The following is a 17,924-nucleotide window of genomic DNA, read 5'->3' as shown; positions in this document are numbered from 1 at the left end:
AAAAAAACTAATTAAAGTAAAATTAAAATGATTGAACATTAATAAATAATTGTCCATTAATTATTTACAAAAATAATCAACAACAAATTAATCAAATGGAAAATTTAAAGAAAAAATATAAAAAAAGCTTGTGAATAAGTACGAAAAAAAATAATGTTATTTTTTATATACTCAACAGAGTAAATAATGTCGAACAGGTCTCACTTGCTAGCTGAATTCATTTATCTATTTTATGTTAATCAATTGTCAACCATCAGTATCAGCTAAAAAAATGCATCCGACTACTATAGCTGCTGCAATCTGAACATCTTTGTGACAGTGCATAGAATTATCAATAATTTACCCGACTGCACGCGCACTACATTATGCGCGCGAGAGGAAGGAACAATACTTGACGCAACATAAATGAGGAGGGTGAACATGACGTTGTGTGAACACAGGTTGAAAGCCGCTAATCGACATTACGTAGCCAAAGTCCGACGTCATTCTTAGTGAGCAGCGTTGTGTTATCGTAGACAGACTGGGGATTCTGTTGCTACCGATGGTAGAGAATGGTTGCTGCATAAAGTCGAGTGCCAGCAACAATAGCGGTCACTTTTGAACGTGCCGACTGTGTGAAATATAAGTCCTCGATGAACGAGCCCGAGTGATTTTGCTTAATCCGTAAAGGTTCTGTGCAGTGTTCAAACTAAGTTAACAATGAAAAGTTTCACTTTATTAATCTGCTATGGTAAGTTATAATAAATACGTAAATAAATAATAGTAATAAATACTTTACATTGCCTAATTGAATGCGCAAGACCTCAATTAGTAGTATCCAGTGAAAGGTGTTTAAGTGCTAATTAGTATCAATAAACAATTTAGCCCCAGTTGTTTATTTAACGTGTGCATTTTGCCTTTAGTTTCAACATGATGAAATTATGAGGTTTTCATAATTAAATTGTATGACAATTGTTAATATATGGCAACTTGCCATTGTAGTAGTATCACTTTGAAATCATAATTGTTTTCTTTAAAGTAAATGATAATTCCCAGTGTAAATGGTTGTAGTTTTGAACAAGTTGAAACGATGTTTGATGGGAATTACTGAGTAGACTTCCTTTTCCAAAGAGAAAAGATGCCTCGTGAATTGAAATCAAAGATGATAAGTAAGAAATCAAAAATGATTAACTTATTCCGTTGCTGTGGATGGGATATATTTGTTCATCTAACGAAGGCCAATTCATACTAAATCAGCTGACTAGTACGGGAAACTGTCCATAAATAATCAACTAACAAATTGATGGCGTTGCAATAGTGATGGATTGGCTTAAGATAATTGATAAGACATACCATCTGCCGAAAAAAACAACGTTCCTTTCACTACCTTTCCTGGACGGGTGAGCTTCGATTTGATTGCTTTTGTTTCAGTATGTTTTTAATAAGCATGATAAGCATGATTCGCTATTGATAAGCAAACTATTCCGGTATAGACAATTATTGTAAAAGTTATCAATCATATTCAGCAATATTATTTGATTCTCGGCCATTGATTGTTTATGAACGATTGGTAGTGATCAATTGCATTTGTGACACTCCACATTTCATACAACATTTATTGATGTAGGTCTGCTGTACGAAATAGAGATATATGGATAAGGCAGTGGTTCTTTACAAATGTAGATAGTATATTTAAACCAATCAATTGTGTCAAATTGATAATAATGATGTTAATTTGTTTAGCTTGTTGTTCGTTCAACTGAATAGATTTCGTGAGGGGCTTGAAGTTAATGATTTCAATTTAAAATTTTAAATTATTGTTCTCTCAACCAAGTGATGCTTGAGGCACGCGTGAGCAATACAAGCGGCAAACAAAGCATCGAACAGTAATGAAAGATGCAAATAATCCAAATTACGAAATTCATCAACTCCTAAAAAAGCAATCGCATTATCAAAATGTATGCAGATTTGATTTTATTTGGAATTATTTAAAGGTTTAATTATAGAAGAAAAAATATTAGCTTTTTTAAATATTTTGTTGGTATGTTTTGACTTTTAAATATTATTTTAATAGTGGATAAAAGGGACAACGGGGTCTGTTTAATACTGAACATAATTAGATTCAATACTATAGGTAAATTATGCTTATAAATGAGGACTTTTTTATTGTGACATTTTAATTTCTTAGCTCTGTTCGTGCTTCATGCTGCTCGTGGCGATGAATGGAATTATCCTACACCTGGGACAAATGGTGTCATGAGTGGTAAGTATGATGCTGAAAAAAAACTATGCGATGTACGGGACTCTTTATCAGAAATTTCACTGCCTTTAGGTATTTATTTACAATACATTTCGCACAAAACAAATGCTATTACCGACACAAGTACAAAGGCGTCCGCGTGGTAACGTTAATTTGCTAATCGTTTAACATGGATTTAAGCGGATCTAAGCGAGTGGGTTGATATAGCATCATGAAACTCTGTTCTAAAATATATGATTAGTTAGGATGTACTATATTTTAGCACCTCGCTTGTATTGTTTTATTCGACGGTACTATCACATCATTCATGTGTCTTTTTGTTCATGGGGAGGATTTTTTCTTGTATTAAATACATTATCTTGGTACAGTCACGTCGTACGACCTAGCAACATGACCCGTCATGGTCATGATCCTCGTGTGGACCGTGCGCTAGGTAAATCAATTTAGCATGTTTTCAAATGTGTCCTACATATCAATCGAACCTAACAGGAGACACTTGGCACGATAGGAAAGCAGCAGATTCATCCTTCGAATAGAGAAGCCGGATCGCATAGTGTGTAAATTTCCCTTAGAATGATTCAAATTTATTGCTCCATGGTGACGGATCGTAAATGGTTAGGTCAGGGATTGATAAAGTCCGGCCAGATAGCATAACCAAAATGACTTGCGAGAACATTTTGCTATCTTATTTACAATAATCCAAAAGAGTATCATGTGAATAAAACTCTCGACTACACTTCTTCTGACAATCATTAACCCAATTGACGAATTACCTGAATTGCAGATCTTAGGCATACATTAAAAACGCGTCAAATACAAACAGCTGCATAGTATGATGCCATTTATTATTCGAAATATTACATCAACGTTAACACAATAACATCTATCCTGGTGAAGTCAGTATGGCGTAACCCATGGTATTAGATGAATATAAATTTTGAAATTAATTGTGCTTATTCAGAACACTGATCCCTAAAAAGACAAGGACTCACAGATTCTTTGGAAATGGTTGTTTGCATGATTTTTATATGAATTCACTTCCATCCATTGAAACATTCTGCAATGAATGGTTTGGCTGAATTGACTACATAATATAAAAACTGTCTACATTAAATTTAAGAGGGTTTTATTAAATTATTGTTAACACCTTGTCCCCAGCTTCTTCAAAAAGTGTATATTCCCTTTGTTAGGCATTCATGATAACGGTGTGTTGACAAGACAAGATGTAAACACGCGATCAAGGTTAGAAGTGAGCTTGCTGTATTGATCGATAACAGATTAAACAGATTACTGATAAAATGTCGCACTAGAAAATATTGAACCAGATTAAGAAGCAATAAGAAAAAAAGGAAAAGCTTGGAATGATATAAAACAACCTTGCCTCTAAATCGTGAAGTAAAACCGCAATAAATATATCACAAATGAACTAGTAACCGCTGACATTGTTTGGTCATTATAATTAAAAGTAATACAAACAATAATACCATAAATCAAAAGTAAACGAGCATCGTTGCAAACGTACCTGATAACCACCGCTACTGATAAAGTATGTGCGTTGAAAGGTTACGTCAAATAATAATTATTTGAGTATTTCAAACAATTGTGGCGTTTGCTTTGCAAAATGAAAGACCAAATACCATGAAGGATGGGAGCTGGAAAGAAAATGTAATAGACGAGTGGCACCTTATCAATCCATGTCTTCAACCTTGCCTGGATGGAACCATGCTTAAGTTGGGCTCATTGCTCTCGGTCAATAGCAGCTGCACTTGATAGTTACGGCCTTGACACTACTGTACGAGCTAATTATCATTCCCTGGAGAGCTGAACCCTGAACATTTCAGGGTATTTCCGATATGTCTGTTTCTACAATGCTGACGTACGCGACGAAGATAAAAATAATACTTTTGACGCCAAATGTGTATTTCGGTATCCACGTTAAAATTTGCAAATTTGCACCGCAGCACTGATTGCCGTTAGCTGACCGTATTTTTTCTACAGTTGTCAATCATTGCCTCAAACTGACACATTCTTTGTTTATTTTCGTTGAGCGCTATCGGAATTTACACTTTGCGCCTGCGTTAATTGACAGGAGACGATTAGGAAATCTAACTTGCAAGTCTGAAAAAATAAACAAAAGCAAAATAAGCCAAAAGCGTAACTTGAAACTTCTGTCTTGACCATCTTACGCGTCAGAAAAAAAACAAAAGAAAAAAACAAAAATGGATTGATTATACAAAAAGCAACCATCCAGCGAATAAGAAACCATGAGCTAAGAAAGTGAAAATCATTCAGTTTTCAGCTTTTACTGAGTTCTATTTACTCTCACTTTCCCTTGTCTTATTTTAGCTTCGAACAACTACACTTTGACCATCTGTGACTTATAACAAATTGACTGGCACACCATACGCCATGCATAGGTGACTGACACCTAAGTTTTCACTTATATTATATTCGTCTACTAGCTCTGTAGCAAAACCGTGCGGCAGCCGTAATGAATGCTTGACAGTGAGCAAACATTACTTCCATGCCGCTTTGCTCGGTCCTTGACACTGACCGAGGTGTAGCATAGTGCCCCATTGATCGATGTTGAAATGCATCATCTGAACGGTGCATGCATTATTATTTCTATGGATTTGTAAAATCAACGATAGAGATTTGGTTGATCTTAATCCATACCTATAAGACATAAAGCTATAATATTATGTAGTTAACAAAATAAAACACATCGCTTACAACTGGAAACATCCTGTTGAGGACGTTAAAATACGAGCAGTTGGGTTTTTCTGACCGAACATTTCGAGAAATATGTTAAATATTCCATGAATGGGCGGTCCCGTGGTACAGTCGTCAGCTCGAACGACTCAATAACATGCCCGTCATGGGTTCAAGTCGTAGAATGGACCGTCCCCCCGTAGCAATGATTGACTATCCGGCTGCGTGGTAATGAATTAAGTCTCGAAAGCCTGTATAGGCCAGCATGTCCGCGTAGGACGTTACGCCAAATAGAAGAAGAAGATTTGATAAATAATTGCTATCCGTATATAATTTTATCAACAAGTATGGAATATTTTGATACTACTAAAAAATTTAATTGCATTTGAGGAGCATGAATTGTAAAAGCAACCAAGATTTTTTTTTGTTGGAGTTTGTTTATCATATCTTCTTCTTTTTGGCTCAACAACCGTTGTCGGTCAAGGGCTGCCTGTACCACTACTTGTGGGCTTGGCTTTCAGTGACTAATTGATTCCCCCCCATAGCTGGATAGTCAAGTCCTACGTATGGCGGCACGGTCTATTTGGGGCTTGAACCCATGACGGGCATGTTGTTAAGTCGTACAAGTTGGCTCGAACCGGTTTATCATATCAGGTTTCGGTAATTTTGCGAGACACTGCACTACAAAAACGAAAAAAATAAATACCCAAAGCAAAAAGATCTGACCGTTTCTATACAACAAGTCCTTTAGTTGTGTTTTCTAATGATCATTACTACCAATCTACAACTTTTAAACGCTCTCCTGACGTGCTTTTCGGATTGCGTAAAGAGAGGCGGTTCCCGTGGTACAGATATCAATTCGCACGACTTGACCGTCCACTGTTGGATAAAACGAGAGCACATTTGAGGAAAAAGTAGTGCATAATGCATATTGAAATAATATACATAACATTTTAAACTGTAATGTGATGAGCGTACAACTGTACCTCGAGTACCGTCGCGGTAGGTCAGTTTTTACTGATATGAGCCGAGGTGGAATAAAACTTCGATCGAGCGGACTTTTCGACACTTGATCGTCCAGGCGATCATAAAAACCCAATTTGGAGCATACCTGGAGGTTTTTGAATAGACGCTTTCAGAGCGTCGACACTGGTGTGAGAATTACCACAGGTCTGAACATTTGCTCATATGTAGTAATTGAGGGGGTTACAGTCTGGGCTGCTAGTAGGCTATACATATTTTAAATATTATCCTTACACCACTAAATTATGTTATCCTTACACCTCTCTCGAGTCCTTTTAGAGGTATGTCAGGACGCTCGGTCTTGTTGAACTGTTCCTTGTAACTTGTTTGTGACTTGTTGTAGCTTATCGACAATCTTTTTGATCCAAGGTAGGACCTTCTTCATCAAAATATTCAAATAGATATCAGTATTCACCCTCTACCCAGCTTTGATGAAAATCGGTGGCATTTTGAACCCATTACTTGCAACTGATCCGAAAAGCTTCTGTGACAAAATAAACCTATCGTTGCGTGAATTTGAAACAAGATGGATGGTGGCTTGTTTCTCATAAGAGAACACAACAATAGGATGATTTTTTTTAACGTGTTCAACAGAACCTTCGATCGTTCCATTCGCAGAGCTTTGATCCGGTTTGTTATTAGTGTCTTACTCATGGTACGCGTGACACCTTTTGTTGATGAAATACGCAACAGGTATCACGAACTAAACATTCTTATTGTCACTAATCATACAAAAATTGGCAGAAGTTCGTAACGTTCCGGCAGGTTCAGAAACATAGACAAATTTTGGTAGACAAAACCTTTTTAAAAAAGGAGCCCGAAGAAGATTCAATAGTAAATATTAAATAACCTCATGTACTGATACAGGTAATCCTCGAGATACGCGCCTTTGGAGACACGCTATTTTCTAAATTTATCAATTCTTTGCGCAAATCGTACTGATGTGACACATCAATTGTGCAATGCAAAGATATTTTTTCATGTTGGTCGAATTTTAAAATAATTTAAAATGATTCCAATTGTACTCTTCAGCTAGAATCGAATCAAATAGTAAATTCAGTAGCTTAAACTTAACCCAAAGTAAAATTACACGAAAATAACTATATTTTGACTGAAAACCTAGGGAATCGACAAATGTGGAAATCAATATACGCGAGTTCTTCTCGGTCCCAAGAATATATTAATTCTTGTCCGCCAATGATGGCTCCACAATATAAAAAAATGGATAGTGGATAAAAATGTAAAATGGATGTGTGGAAATCAACTAATGCGTTGAATAAATTAAAACTACGTGCCATTGCTGATATCGGCTCATTTGCCGTATAATTCGTGTTGGCTATCTACATACAAAAGGGACGATGAACGAGGACTAGAGCGAAGAGCGTATTAGTTCACTTTGCTTTATAGGCGAAGGGCGTCAATTTCTCCTTTTAGCAGTTTAGCTCCACGATTGCCGAATTACCACTCTAAGCCATTTCATTATTTATTTTACAATCTTGTATTATTAAAAACATATTATTATTTTTAAAAAATACTATCTTTTCAGAACCAGAACGATGGGGCGGTCAATGTGACAATGGTCGACGTCAGTCTCCTATCGACCTAACAATAGCAGCTGCGGTTCGTGGCCAGTTCGCTCCGTTATTTTTCAGCAATTACATGTTGCCACTTAAACAACCCCGCGTGACAAATACCGGTCACTCAATTCAGATAAACAATCGAGATTCTGCCATTACAATGCAAGGAGGTGGATTAGGTGGACGATTTGTGCTTGATCAAATGCATTTTCACTGGGGCTCTGAGCACACTTTAGACGACACACGCTACGGGCTCGAACTTCACTTAGTGCACCATGATACTCGTTATGCGTCACTAGAAGACGCTGTACAAGCGCGTAACGGTGTAGCCGTACTTGGAGTATTATTTCATGTGGGTAGCCAGCCAAACATGCACATTGATACTATTCTGGACACAGCAACAGAAATTCAGAACGAGGTTGGAAAAGAAGCACTCCTGAGAGGAAAACTTTCCCCGTACAACTTATTGCCATCTAACCGTACTTCATTTTATCGATACGAAGGCTCACTCACTACACCGGCCTGCGCTGAATCAGTTATTTGGACTGTGTTTACCGAAAGTATTTCCGTGTCACTTGAACAGGTAGAAAGGTTTAAAGCTATTCATGATCAAACCGGTCGAGAATTAGTGAACAATTTCCGGTCTGTACAACCATTGAACACGCGAGCGCTAGTTTATGCGACTGAGTGGGATCAACAAGGAAACAATTTTGCAACAAAAATGACTTCAAATGTTGTGTTTCTGGGAGCGATAGTACTACTAGCCATTACATCCAGATTAAGTTACCACTGAAAAAATGAAATCCAAAGAATTTACCAAAAGCAATATAATTATACAGTTTAAACGCTTTAATGGTTTTAAGCAGCTCAAAAATGGCTTACCATTGAAGATCGACAGACGATCGATTTGAAATACATAAAAGTTAAACTTTCATTTGATAATTAAAATTTCAATCGTCTATGACGGTGTTAATTGTGTTCCAAATCAAAACATGTTATGACATGAAAATATCACAAAATAAATAATTTTAGGTTGAATGACTATACTACTGAAGGTAAATACACGTTTTATCATGGCAGTAGCACAGCAGTAGCAGTATCCCTACACAAACTCAAATGATGAGTTTGAATCGCCCAAACCAAAAGCAGATTTTCCATTATTCAGCATTTTACCCTTTCCAAGTATTGGTTTTATGCAATACACTAGTGCAAGGATGTTCATGTTACCGTTGTAGGTTGCCACCAAACCAAGCACGGATAGGTCAAAAATACTTAATTAAGGAAAGAACGACATATTCGGCTCCTATAGCAAAGCAAATTATATCGAACGAAAAAAAACATATGTTATACAAAAACAAAAATATAAATATACATAAAAACATTCAAAAAAAAATTTAAAAAGTGTTCGTAATTATTTCAAACTCCCATGTTCTCTCACCAAGGTTACATAATGTCTACTTTCATACCGTATTTAGGATACATGTATCGTAAAAATGAATTGTTGGTGCAAGATGAACATTTCTAGGATCTCTGATCTTATACAAAGCGTTAAAAAGTTAAAAAAAAGTCATTCCGTCACAATCGTTTGAATTTCATCACGAAACTCATATTTTTGTTAACGCTGTAAATGACCACATAACAACGCAATTATTATTTTCAACATAACTTTTATCAAATGTTATTGATTTACTTAAATTCACCATATTATTGGTTGAACCGTATTGAAACCGAATTTATTAATTTATTTTACTTCTTATATTGGGTGTACAACTTAAAAATCGGAATTTTTTAGCGAAATTTTATGCTTTATTGTGGAAAAATCTATATTTTATTCAAAGTATTGTCCGTCAGAAGTGGGCGTTGCAATTGCGTTGCTTCAGTGACTGAAGGCCTAGCAGCGCACAGCGACCGTCATAATCTCCTTGGACACTATATCTTACACACTCCTTACGTCTTACATGATTGATTACACCGTACCTTCGTTTGATATACCCACAGTAGAAAAGTGTCTCAAAAACCTTAAACCATCTACAGTTCCTGGCATCGCGAGTTTCATTATCAGTAAATGTTATCAGTCCCTGGCACCTGTATTAACAAACATATACAACACGTCACTGAGTTCCGGTATTTTCCCACGCTTATGGAAGTCCTCGTGGATGGTACCAATATTTAAAAAAGGGGATCGTTCATGTGCTTCAAACTGTCGCGGTATCACATCACTTTGTGCGGTATCAAAAGCTATTGAGCTTCTGCTTTACGGTTCTATGCTCTCCGCTACATCGAATTACATTATGGATAACCAACACGGGTTCGTACCCAAACGTTCATCATTAACGAACCTCACTGAATTCGTTAGTTTCTGCAAACGTAACCTCGACTCCGGCGGCCAAGTGGATGTCATTTACACAGATCTCAAGGCAGATTTCGACCTCATCTCACACGACATTTTAATCGCCAAATTGCAGAAGTTAAGATTTTCGGAACAAATAGTTAAGTGGCTGCATTCCTACCTCACAGAACGCTCATACAAAATCAAGAAACCCGACCCGACTCGAACTCGCTGGACCAACGTGTCGGAGTCGCTTATGCTTACTTGCACTTACCGGAGTCGTTGCAACTACTGAACCTACTTGTACCTTTCGGGTCGACAAAGACTCCGGGTCGCCTACGGATGGTGGAGGTTCAGGTCGACTCGCCCATCACTAGTAAGTATTATGTTAACGCCACAACTAAATATTAAGATTTTTACCGAAGAAATATTAAGATGTATATTAAGATATTAATGTTTAAAAAAAAATCATTGTTTTTGTTAAGCTACAAATTATAATTTGTAAAACTGCCAGTTATGTGTCCATAATCAATTTTAAATATTTTACTTAATGTATTTACAATCCATATCCAAACGCTGTGAACCCTCTCTTATTCGACACCTCTCCAATTTGAGAAACCCTTCTTATTTGAATATTTTTAAAGGTTCCTTCATTTTCAGTACATTTTTGCCTTTCCTATGTGGAAAACCCAAAGTGTATGAATATCAGGTGGTCTCATAGCCTGTTTTTTATAGCAAAAGTTGAACGTCACTTTTTGACAGCATGAGTGAAAACATTTCCCCAAACAAGCTTTCTGACGACTTGCCTTACACACAAACAATCTTAGAATCTTCGTTATTTGCACTGAAATACCTTAAAAAGCACTCAAAATATATGTTACTGTAAGCTAAACCAAATCTGAACTAATTAAAATCCATTTTTGGATCAAAATAATGCCGTCGATGAGGACACCAATGTGTACTACGTATGTGTTGCTAAGAACAAAGCGAACGGTTCCAATGGAAATTCACTTCACCCATTCTGTCAAAAGGAGATTTTTTTGATTTCGAAATTAGTTGTCAATTTGTATGGGACGAGACCACCTGATATTCATACACTTTGGGAAAACCTCTCAAATCTGTATCCCTCTTATTTGTGCATGGCGTTGCCATGGCGCGCTTCTCTAGTCTGCAATTTTATGCGTGGTTTCCCATAGCAACGGTCACACGTCCTAGCATTTCAATATTCTCTAATTTGGGCATCAGTCTGTTCTGAGCGAGCCAGCCATTCAAGTGTTTTTATCAAGAGGGAATCAATTTGAAGTGGACCTTTTACTTTTGTAACTTGAAACTAAGATGAACTTCAAGCATAAATTTTTAACACTAAACGAACGCTTACAAATTATAGCGGAAAAGGAAAATGGCAAAAGTTTTGCTGAACTTAGCCAATTATTCGGCGTTTCACGCACTACTGATTACATTAGGCTAGAGCTGAAGATTAAATAAATAATAATAATAATATTTTCCACCGAATACAACATCTGTTCTCCAGCCATGGGTGTGGACTTGGGTGTGATCAAAAATTTGAAACACTACTACCGATATAATTTAGTCAGAAAGCGATTGCAAGAATTAGAGGAGGAAAAAGTAAGCATTTAATGATTAGTAGTGAGTTAATGTAACCAAATTTTCCTTATTTTTTCAGAGTCCATCAGAAGTAACAGTTTTGGAAGCAATCAAGATTGTGGCTAAAGTATGGGCAGTAGACGTTAAGCCGGAGACAATCGAGCATTGTTTTAGAAAAGCCTGATTTGTGGCATTCAATTATAATGAAGTGACCCTTGAAGATCACCAATATATAGATCATGATTTGGAAACAGATATGTGTTTAGAACAGGCTTTAATGGAACTGGATCCTAATTGTTGTGCAATCGATTATCTAAACATCGACGAATCTTTAGTTTGCTACGAAATGCTGACAATTTTGATATTCTAGAGTCGGTTACAAAGATAGAACCTCAATTAAATGGTGCAGTGCTAAATAATGCAGATATGGATACAGAAGATGACGAGTGAGAAAATGTAAACCATTCAATCTGTAACTGAAAATCTTATGTTTATGACCAATACTTTGCATAAAACTTGTGAAGTTCCTCCAGAAATTTTCCACCACTAGTACAATCTGCAACGTTTTTATTTATGAAAACATAAAAATTTCCTTCGGACAGTTTCCCGTGATGATTCACCAAGCTATGGAAATGCAATAGAACGAAACATTAATTTGATTAATTAATGAATTCATAACTACCTATTTAACCACTTTTTTCTTATCCTAGAAGTGCTTTACATGAATTCATATTGGTTCATTAATTACCATAAAATAAATTTCAATACTTGTTGATTTTAATAAGATTGTACATTTTTTTATGTATTATTTTAGTAATGATTTTAAACACACCAACCTAAGGTTATAATTACATCATTTAAACAATTATAATTAGACAACAGTCTCATATTTCGATAGTAATATTTTTATTTGGTCCTATTCTAATTTTTTTACTATTTTGACGACAACGAAATCAATTATTTGAAATAATAATAATAAGCGATCCCATAGGAGATTTGGATATATACGTAACGGTATGACTAGTGTAACGGTATAATACATTTGTTGGTATCAGTGTTAGAAATGATAATACCAACTTACTTCTTCTTCTTCATTGGCTCAACAACCGTTGTCGGTCAGGGCCTGCCTGTACCACTTGTGGGCTTGGCTTTCAGTGACTAATTGATTTCCCCCCATAGCAGGATAGTCAGTCCTACGTATGGCGGCACGGTCTATTTGGGGATTGAACCCATGACGGGTATGTTGTTAAATCATACGAGTTGACGACTGTACTACGAGACCGGCTATACCAACTTACACATTACATTATAATAGTATATTAAGCGTATTAGTGTAAGCCTAGCCATAAGTAGTAGTGTTAGTCCAAAAATGTTGAATTATATAAAACTATCGCAGTCGAGCAACGTACTCCGAAGCGACAGCATCACCCGTTGTCATAACTTATATATATATAACCCGTCATGGGTTCAATATATATATATATATATATATATATATATATATATATATATATATATATATATATATATATATATATATATACACATATTTTTTCATGATCAAATTGCCATTGCCATGAAGAAACTCTCTAATTTGAAAACTCCAAAAATGTTGAATTATATAAAACTATCGCAGTCGAGCAACGTACTCCGAAGCGACAGCATCACCCGTTGTCATAACTTATATATATATATATATATATATATATATATATATATATATATATATACACATATTTTTTTCATGATCAAATTGCCATTGCCATGAAGAAACTCTCTAATTTGCAAACTCTTCTTATTTGCCGGTCCCGACGACTCTCAAATAAGAGAGGGTTCACTGTACATAATTTAATTTACTTACAATGTATTATATAGGGCAAGGTAGGTAAAGACGGACACTGCGGGTAAGATGGACACTTCTCATAAATGCATCAAAATGGTAATTTTCGAAAAAATCAACTATGCAGCATCCTAACTTAACGTTGAACAACACATTTGAGAAAATTTTTGGCAATATATGTGCAAAATTGGTTAAATCAGCGAACAAAATAAACTTTCAGTCATGAGCATCCTTGTGGATCTAATTTGACTACTACGGATCTTAAGCTCTACAACTTGAATTGTTTATATTTTCGGAAATTTTATTTCATGAATGGGTTGTCGTGATCATTGATGAAAAAACTGGCGAAAGAACGAGGATAAAAGCAATACAAAATATTGTTTTCTGGTGGATTAAACATTCTGACACCAAAGCGGGAAAGACGACCTTGTTGTAGGGAAAGATGGACACCAAATTTATTGATTTTTTTACTTCTGATATCAATTGGTGATGAATATATTTCTTCAAATACCTTAAATAAGGCTATTCCGGTGCTATAAATCAATCAGTAACTAGAGAAAGTATTTAAATAATCGAGAAATGAAACCGGTCAAAATAGTAGCTATTACAGTAGTATGCTATTACACGCTCGACGCTGATGAGGCGCTTCACGAAATCCAATATCTTGTCACGACTTGGACAACTTTAAACAATAAAAAGATGATGCATTGATACGACATTTTTCAGGAATAGATGAGAAATTCTATGGGATTACAAACATCAAATGTTGAATTTTGACATGGTGGAAAATGGATTAAACTATTAACAAGTCCCTCAAAAAATCGTGGTCTTTTCGCGGAGTAATTTCCTTAAAGGAAGTTCTAGACTGTTGTTCTGTACACTGGAGCAATTTCAGCTGTAAGTGCGCGATATGTCAATAAAGCTTTAGATGCTGCATTCTACGATATATTAGAAGCGGTGCTTACAATTTCTAAAACCACGGCTGAATGAATTGTCGTTGCAATAAGCCAAGAATTGGTTTATAAACGTACCAGGACATGGAAAGCGATAGAATTTGTTAAAATACTGTAAAACTCTTCACTTTCCAACGTTTTCTGCAGGTGTCCATCTTACCCTTGATGGTGTCCATCTTTCCCATATCAGGTGTCCGTCTTACCCGAACATTTGATAACCGCACGAAAAAAATCATGTTTTTCATTCGTAAAAAAAACGCAAAAATCGATGGAAACTTAAAAGTTTCAACACATTTTCTGATAAAACATGAGTGTAAGATAATGTATGCACATTTTCATGGTCGTTGCACTTATATATCCCTAGATTTTTACCATTTCCCTTAACGTGTCCGTCTTTACCTACCTTCCCCTACTGCGTGCCCTATCATGTTTTTTGTAAAAACTATGAAAATACCATATTAATAAAGATTTTTTTATTGCAGAATATAATAACCTGTTCTACACCTTTTCAGGACATTTTTTAATAAAGTGATGTGATATTTTTCTATTATTTAGAAATGTTCCTCAAAAGAGATGTGAAGTAGCATTCGCGTAAAAATAGTTTTCTGTTATTTTTTTTCGATATTTCTTTTAGGCTATGATTCAGTTTCGATTAGTAATCATCAGAACATAATTGATGCTCAAAGAGAAACAAAATTGATATTATTTTTGCCGAAGACTACCAGCATTGGATTGGTCGCACCCACCGTCTGACGATCGGCACCCACCGTCTGACGACAGCTCCACAGTAGTGGTGGGAGCTCGGAATCGGACCTACCTGATTCCGATTCCGTGTTCGGAATCAATTCCGGAGCCGATTTTGATGCTGGAATCGATTCCGATTCCGGAGTCGATTCCGGAGGCGATTCCGGAGTCGATTCCGGAGCCGATTCCGGAGTCGATTCCGGAGCCGATTCCGGATAAGATTCTGGAGCCGATTTCGGAGCCGATTCCGGAGCCGATACCGAAGCTGGCTCCGGAGCCGATTCCGGAGTTGGCTCCGGAGCCGATTCCGATGTTGACTCCGCAGCGAAATCAGTCCGGGAATCTCCATGAGAATGGATCTTTTACAAGTAAATTTGGATTTTTGCGGTTATCAATAAGTAGTATGGACCCAAACGCCTTTTTATGGCGATGCCGAAACTGACTCCGTTTGGTAGCCGATTCTAATTTATGAGCCATTTCCGATTCGAGAGCCGACTTCGATTCCGGAGTCGATTTCGGAGTCGATTCCGGAACCGACTCCGATTCCGGAGCCGATTCCGGAGTCGATTTCGGAGTCGATTCCGGAGTTGATTCCGGAACCGATTCTTATTCCGGAGCCGATTCCGGAGTCGATTCCGGAACCGATTCCTATTCCGGAGCCGATTCCGGAATCATCTCTGGAGCCGATTCCGGAGTCGATTCCGATTCCGGAGCCGATTCCGGAATCGATTCCGGAAACTGATTCCGGACCTACTATCCGGAATCGATTTCAGAAAACTGCGGAGCTAGCCGGAATCGATTCCGACAAAAACTTCATTTTTCCCATCACTACTCCACAGTACGCTTGCAAAATTCCCCTAATCGATTGCAACACTCCTCTAAGTGATTGCAAACATCCACAGCTTGCTTGCAACATTCCCCTACTGATTTGCAACATTCCCCTAAGTGATTGAACTATTCCCTTATATGATTCGAAACCCTGTAACGGACTACTTGATCCACTCGGTGGAATGTTTGAAATAGTTAGGGGATGTTTGCTATGGAGGCAACGTTGCTATGGAGGCTTGCAAGCATATAGGGGAATATGTGAAACGCTTAGGAGAAGTGTGCAAAACAGCTATGGAGTTTAGCTGGATGGCTTTAAATGTTTGGGGTGATTAAACATATGTCTTTGGTATTGTCATGCAAATGGTATTATGGATCAAGTAGTCCATTATTGGCCGGTCTCGTAGTACAGTCGTCAACTCGTACGACTTAACAACATGCCCGTCGTGGGTTCAATCCCCAAATAGACCGCGCCGTCATACGTAGGACTGACTATCCTGCTATGGGGGGAATCAATTAGTCACTGAAAGCCAAGCCCACAAGTGGGTACAGGCAGGCCTTGAGCGACATCGGTTGTTGAGCCAAAGAAGAAGAAAAAGAGAAGTCCATTATATGATTCGAAACCCTGTAACGATTAGATATTTTGTAGAAATTTATAAATTAGGTGCCCAAACGTCAACGGTTCAATTTGCCGCTTGAAAACCGAAGAAGCCAATATAGTTTTCTGTGTGAAAAGTGTGAAGTGAGGATTTAGGTACGTTTACAATTTTTATTCGTCGAAATATTCGTCAATTTTATAGGGATCCGAAGCCCATTTTCGGATTGTTTCTTTCATGTACTGGCGGCATTTAGGTAGAATTTTTTAAAACTCTTAATTAAACTACTTCAAAAATTCCTCGTCATCGGGATTCGGAATTTCCTCAGTGGGTGGAAAAGACAGACCGGGTGGTGGTGAAGACTCTCGTGGCATGTCAGAGGAGTGGGACTAGAATGACATAATTAAATAATAAAATTATAATTAATTAAATTTATAAATAACTAATTTTATAAATGTTGATTCCAAAAAATCTTATGTTTGATAAACTATCGTAGTATGTTAGGATATTTTCGGAGTTTTGGATAATTATCTTATTTTTTAATATTAATTTATATACTTCATGTTTTTCCTATGAGGAAATTTGAAATTTGCCATGAATTATAGTGTTTTTTGTTCTTGAAATTTGCTCTGATAATCGCTTTTTCAAATACCTTTGAATTGGACTGTCATTTCTATTGACAGCACGAATAAACGTACAGCTGGACAAAAGGTACCCGGATAAACGGCGCTCCAATATAACTATAATTAATCGTTCACCATAAACTGTAAATTCAAATTGTTCCCAGCTCCATCGTTCTTTGCATGCCGAGCAGATTTTCCGAGGAGATTTTCCGAGGAGAAAGCATTCGGTCAGTTATTGTCTCAGTAGCTCTCTCGGTGCATGAAGAATCGCTCTTTGACGATTGATGTGACAAATCAGTACCATTTGTTAAAAAAACTGTCAAATTTACTAAACCGCGCATCTCCAAGTCCGCGTATAACACGTACCATATATCTTGGGGACCGCCTGTAATATTAATTTTGAAATTATTGTACAAATCTTACCCGTTATTGTACCCCGGTGAAAAAAAAGATGACAGATATCCTTTGAAGGGTTGAAAATCATGCTGACAGAGTTGAAAATAATGCTGATGGAAATGAAATATCATATGCAATAACATTTTACACGGGATGAATTACAACATTTAAATTCGAAAATGTCTTGGAAAATCCTGTGAGGAAATTTGGGTATTTGGTTTACTAACTTAAACGTAATTTACCGTATCTGTTGCCGTGTTTAAAAATTTTAATTCCTCATATGCATACCACTTTAGCGTAGTCCGTCTGTCTGTAGCCTGTCCGACTTAAATTAAATATATAAAAGATTTAATTACTATGCAAGAAACCGAAAAGTAAAATATTTTATAGATCATACGTTGTTCGCTTTCAATTTTCTTGTAATGCCAAAAAGAGCTATTCAATGAGATCCATTTTTTTGTA

At 36.7% G+C, this 17,924-nt stretch overlaps 1 protein-coding gene across 1 annotated transcript; it reads left to right on the top strand.

Moving 5' to 3' along the window:
- Positions 1 to 498: 498 nt before the first annotated feature.
- LOC120896484 (carbonic anhydrase 1-like) lies at positions 499 to 8,510 on the top strand. Its single transcript, XM_040300643.1, has 3 exons — positions 499 to 730; positions 2,168 to 2,242; positions 7,521 to 8,510. The coding sequence occupies exons 1-3, from the start codon at positions 700 to 702 to the stop codon at positions 8,342 to 8,344; spliced, it is 930 nt and encodes a 309-aa protein (XP_040156577.1). The 5' UTR covers positions 499 to 699; the 3' UTR covers positions 8,345 to 8,510.
- Positions 8,511 to 17,924: the final 9,414 nt, after the last annotated feature.

Source organism: Anopheles arabiensis, chromosome 2 (assembly GCF_016920715.1).
Source record: "Anopheles arabiensis isolate DONGOLA chromosome 2, AaraD3, whole genome shotgun sequence".
NCBI classification, from domain to species: Eukaryota; Metazoa; Arthropoda; class Insecta; order Diptera; family Culicidae; genus Anopheles; species Anopheles arabiensis.
This window is presented reverse-complemented; position numbering and strand designations above follow the sequence as displayed.

Coding starts and splice junctions, on each gene's coding strand:
- LOC120896484 (XM_040300643.1), top strand. CDS start 700: ATGAAAAGTTTCACTTTATTAATCTGCTATG. Junction 731..2,167: donor CACTTTATTAATCTGCTATG/GTAAGTTATAAT, acceptor TTAATTTCTTAG/CTCTGTTCGTGCTTCATGCT. Junction 2,243..7,520: donor GACAAATGGTGTCATGAGTG/GTAAGTATGATG, acceptor CTATCTTTTCAG/AACCAGAACGATGGGGCGGT.